At 22.2% G+C, this 5,170-nt stretch overlaps 1 protein-coding gene across 1 annotated transcript in view; it reads right to left on the bottom strand.

Annotated features, from left to right (window-relative positions):
* Nucleotides 1-5,170, bottom strand: part of LOC117173797 — a 70,250-nt gene that overhangs the window by 48,306 nt on the left and 16,774 nt on the right. The window contains exons 5-6 of the mRNA XM_033362439.1: nucleotides 4,793-4,962; nucleotides 1-188 (exon numbers count right to left, since the gene is read on the bottom strand). Coding sequence (XP_033218330.1) covers nucleotides 1-188; nucleotides 4,793-4,962 — 358 coding nt within the window. The remainder of the gene's footprint in view (nucleotides 189-4,792; nucleotides 4,963-5,170) is intronic.

The following is a 5,170-nucleotide window of genomic DNA, read 5'->3' as shown; positions in this document are numbered from 1 at the left end:
ATATCCATCTTCATCATAATATCCAACATCTCCAGTATGCAAAAATCCATCTTCGTCTATCATAGCTTTGGTTGCTTCTTCATTTTCGCAGTATCCTTTCATTACAATGTCTCCTTTAAAACACAATTCGCCCTCACAATTTGGTCCCAAATTTCCTCCCGAATTTCCCTCTAATGGCACAACCTTAGCTGAAAAGTATTTTTCATAGATTATTTTTTCTATCCCAAAACTGTTTTAATCAAAGAAAAAAAGTGCCCAATTTCCTCCTGGTTCGCAAACAATTTTCTTGGCCAATTAAACTACAAAATTCGAACTCTGAAGCTAATTATTTTTCAATTTGAATTATTGAAAAATTAACTGCAAATTAAAGCAAGCACTCAAGATGGAACTATTAATTTTCAAACTTTTACAATGAAAGTTTAGAGGTTTTTTAAATTTAAAAATGTTGTATTTAATTAATCAATAATATTTTTTTAATTAAATGCATTTAATCTGAAAAATTTAGAATTCAAAAATTCAAAATCAAAGATTTAGATTCAGTTCCAAAATATATAAATCTATCATCATTTTCAATGCTCTAAATTAAAAAATCAATCAATAAATTCGAAAATTAAGAGATTATAGTATTTTAACTAATTTTAAACTCGAAACATTAAAACTTGAACTATTACTTTTTTTTTTAAATTGAACCATTTTTACTTTAAAAGTTGAATTATTTTTCTTTCAAATAGTTTAGATAACCTTAAAAAGCTTTAAAATTTTATTTCAAAGTCTTGAAAAAATACATTTTTATTATATTTATTAAAAGTCTTTCACAACTTCTAAATATATTTTTAAATTATTTAAAGTTATTATTAGTTTTGAATTTTTTCAAAATCTCTAAATATCTCTAAAAATTACTAGAATTTTTCTACAAGTAATAAGTGTTCAATTGTTATTTATACATCAAAATTTAACAATTTCACTTACCATTTCTCATTTTTAAAATAGAAACGTTAATATCGTTAAGTTCAAAATTTAAAAGCTCCTTGAAATTTCAAAGATTCAAGGATTTCTCAAAAATTCAAGGCGAATTATTTACATTTTTTCACAACTCATGCTTTTGGGCAGTTCAATTTTAAGAATAATTAATTTATATTCACACTTGATCAACTAAAAAATTTTTATTAATATTTTTTTTTATTTCAAATGCTTATAAGATTTAATTTTTGAAGTCTTCCAAGACTACATGTTAAAATTCTTTAAATTAAAAATGTAGTTTAAAAATAAAAATCTAAAATTTCTTTAAAGGCATCGAAAATTAATAATTAATTAAGTGTCCATCTAAAGTCCATCTGCAGTTCTAGTTAAAAAAAAAATTAATTACCCCTTAAGATTATATTTTTGTTTACAAAATTTATTATTTTTATGAAAATTCAACAATTTTGATAAAAAGTAATTCTGTTTGTTTAAAAATTTATCTTTTTGTGTTTAAAATTCAACTGTTTTTGTAGAAAATTAACTGCTTGTTGAAAATTCGTATTTTTCTGAATTCAACTGTTTTATTTTTTATTTTTGAATTCAAATCTTCTTTGGTTGAAATAGTAGATATATTATTTTTGTTAAAGATTTATGATTTTAGTGAAAATTAATCTGTCCAATATATTCCAGTAGAAGATTTATCTTCTTTTCGATTGAAAGTGTAACTATTTTATTTTTTATTTTTAATGATCTTAAATTTAAAATTCAACCAGGTGGGTAAAAATTAAACTACTTCCTTACAAATTTATTTTTTGGTTGCAGATTTATTTATTTTTTTCAAAATTGAACTATTTTATTGAAAAGTGTATTTTTTGCAGGAAACTAATCTTCTTGGTTTGAAATTTCCCCTTTTTTGGTACAAAATGCAAATGTTTGGTTGAAAATTCATGTTTAATTGTTAAGAATTCGTCGTTTTGGATAAAAAAATTCCTAATTTTGGTTGAAAATTAATGTATACGGTGGCAAATTAAATTTTTTTGTTTGAAAATTCCTTTATCGGTTTAAAAATTGATCTTTTGTTTAAAAAATTATTAATTTTGTTGAATATACATCTCTTTTGGCATATTTTTTTCAAATGTCTACTTTCAAATTTTTTGTTGTGGAAGCTTTACATTTTCAGGTTTGGAATTGAAAACTTAATTGTTTTGTGGTAAGTTTAACTATTTTGATAAAAATGTAATTATTTTGCTTAAAATTCAACCGTTTAGTTGAAAATTTAACTATTTTATTAAATATTCGTTTTTTTGTTGTTTTTGAAATAACAAGTTTTACATTTCTTGTTGAGAATAAAAATTTTTATTAAAAATTTAACTTTTCAGGTTAAAAAATGCAACTGTTTTGACAGAAAATTCAGATTTTGATATTGAAAATTAAGTTTCTAATCATTCTTGGTTCAAAATTCAACTATTTTTTTTCGAATTCTTCGTTTGATTTGAAAATTCTTTGGTTTCAACTTCAAATTTTTTTTCAAATTCTTCGCTTTGGTTTCAAAATTCTTTGATTGAAAATTCAGCTATTTGGTTGAAAATTTGACTTTTTTGTTGAAAATTAATTTTTTTTTCTTTTTTATTGAAAGATTCGCTTATCCATTTTTTTTATTGAAAATTAATATTTTTAGTTAAAAATAGAAAAATTGGTTTGAAAATTTATTATTTTTTGAAAATATTCACCTCTTTTGGCAAAAGTTTTATTTTTTTAGGGTTTAAATATCAACTATTACATTATTTGATGACAATTTTTTTGTATGGGTTGAAAATTCAACTATTCTGTTGAAAAATTTTCCTATTTTGTTGAAAATTAACTGTTTTTTTAACCTTAATATTTTGAGGTTGAAAATCAATCTGTTTTGCAGAAAATTCGTCGTTTTAAATTAAAATTTAACAGTTTGGTTGATATTTTTTTCTCTCGATTGACAATCTTTATTTTTTTTAAATTCGTCTTTTTGGTCATAAAATGCATTTCTTAGGTTGAAAATTGGACTCTTCTGTTAAAAATGTGTTCTTTTTTTTGTTATGAAAAAACCAGTTTTTTAATGAAAATTTAACTTTTTTCTTTTCGTTTATAAATTGATTATCTTTAATTAACAATTAGACGCTTTATAGTGGAAAATTTAACTACTGTATTGAAAATTCGTTTTTTTTTTTTTTTGATATATCAAGAATTACATTTTTTCTTGAAAAATGATCTTTTAATTGAAAATTCAATTTTTCGGGCTAATAATAGAACTAATTTGACTGAAAATTCAGATTTTGGAAAATTGAAAATTGAGTTTTTAACCTTTCTTTGTTCAAAATTCAACTATATTTTTTTCAAATTCTTCATTTTGATCAAAAAACTATTTGGTTTAAAATGCAAATATTTTTTTCACATTCTTCGTTTTGGTTTCAAAATTCTTTGGCTGAAAACTTAACTGTTTTGTTGAAATTTTATATTTCCAGGTTGAACATCGATATTTTTTGTTGAAATTTCGTCATTTTGAATAAAAAATTTATTATGTTAATTAAAAAATCAGCTGTTTTGTTGAAAATTCTTTTTTTTTTTTTTTACTGACAGTTTAACTTATCCATTTTTTTATCAAAATGAATATTTTTAATTAAAAATTGAACTACTGATTTGAAAATTCAGTAGTTTTGTTAAATATTCCTCTCTTTTGGTAGAAATTCTATTTTTTATAGTTATAATAGCAACTATTACATTATTTGTTGTACATTTTTTTTCTCTTGACTGAAAATCTATATTTTTTTAAAATTCGTCTTTTTGATCGTAAAATTAATATCTTATTTTGAAAAAAAAATTGATTTACTGAAAAATTTACTTTTTCCTTTTTGTTTGCAAATTGATAATTTTTAATTAGCAATTAAACTCTTTGTCTCGCAAATTGAAAATTGAGTTTTAATCTTTCTTAGTTCAAAATTAAATTTTTTTTCTTCAAATTCTTCATTTTGCTTTGAAAATTCTTTGGTTGAAAATTCAAATGGTTTGGTGAAAATTCGTCTTTTTGAATGGAAAATGGATCATTTTAATTTAAAATTCATATGTTTCGTTGGAAATTGAACTGTTTTGTTGAAAATTAATTTTTTTCTTGTTTACTGAAAGTTTAACTTATCCAAATTTGATTAAAAATTAATATTTTTAGTTAAAAATTGAACTATTGGTTTGAAAATAAATCAGTTTTGTTAAATATTCATCTCTTTTGGTATAAATTTGATTTTTTTAAGGTTTAAATATCATCTATTTCATTATTTCTTGACAAATTTATCTGAGTGGATTGAAAATGCAACTATTTGTTTAAAAAATTCGTTTATTTTGTTGAAAATTTAACTACATTATTGAAAATTCCTTTTTTTTGTTGGCATCAAGAATTACATTTTTTAAATAATTTTTTAATTTTTATAATTAATTTATAATTTTTATTTTGTTATATATTGAATTATTTTGTTCAAAATTCTTCCTTTTCGATTGACAATTAATTTTGAAGGTAGAAAAGTCATGCTTTTCAGATGATACGAATATTTAAAAATTTTCTAATTATAATCTGAAATTAAAATTTTTTTTATTCCGTTTAGAAAAAACGTCTATGATAAAAAATGTTACAAGATTAAAATTTTGGTTTTTGAATTTTGTCGCTCAGAGAAAATGAAAAATTGGTCAAGGAAAAATCCATGAATTTTGAAAATGAGATTTCTTGCCCTGATTTTTTGTCCTGAAAAATAAAAATTCAAGCCTACGATATTAAACAATATTTGGAAATATTACCAATTTTTCAAATTACCTTTTACACCTCGCAGTAAAGTTCCAACACTACTAACTTTCTGAATTTCTGGGGTAGTGATAACACTTAAAGTAGTTTCAGTCATTCCATATCCGTTCCTGATGAAAGGAATATTAAATCTTTTTTTAACAGCCTCTTCAATTTCTTTCGACAATGGAGCTGCACCGCATCTGAAAAATTTCAGAACATAAAAAACTTCTATTCTACTATTGTCTTATAAAATTTAAATTTTCAGGGCGACGATTCGGCGGTCGATTATAAATTCCCGGTCATTTTCCAGTCAAGTTTTTCAATTTTCTTAGTCAATTAAATTAATAAATTTTCAAATAAAATTATGGAGGTTCAACTGGAATAGTGTAATTTTAAACCAAATTAATT

The sequence above is a fragment of the Belonocnema kinseyi genome, chromosome 5 (assembly GCF_010883055.1).
Source record: "Belonocnema kinseyi isolate 2016_QV_RU_SX_M_011 chromosome 5, B_treatae_v1, whole genome shotgun sequence".
Lineage (NCBI taxonomy): Eukaryota > Metazoa > Arthropoda > Insecta > Hymenoptera > Cynipidae > Belonocnema > Belonocnema kinseyi.
This window is presented reverse-complemented; position numbering and strand designations above follow the sequence as displayed.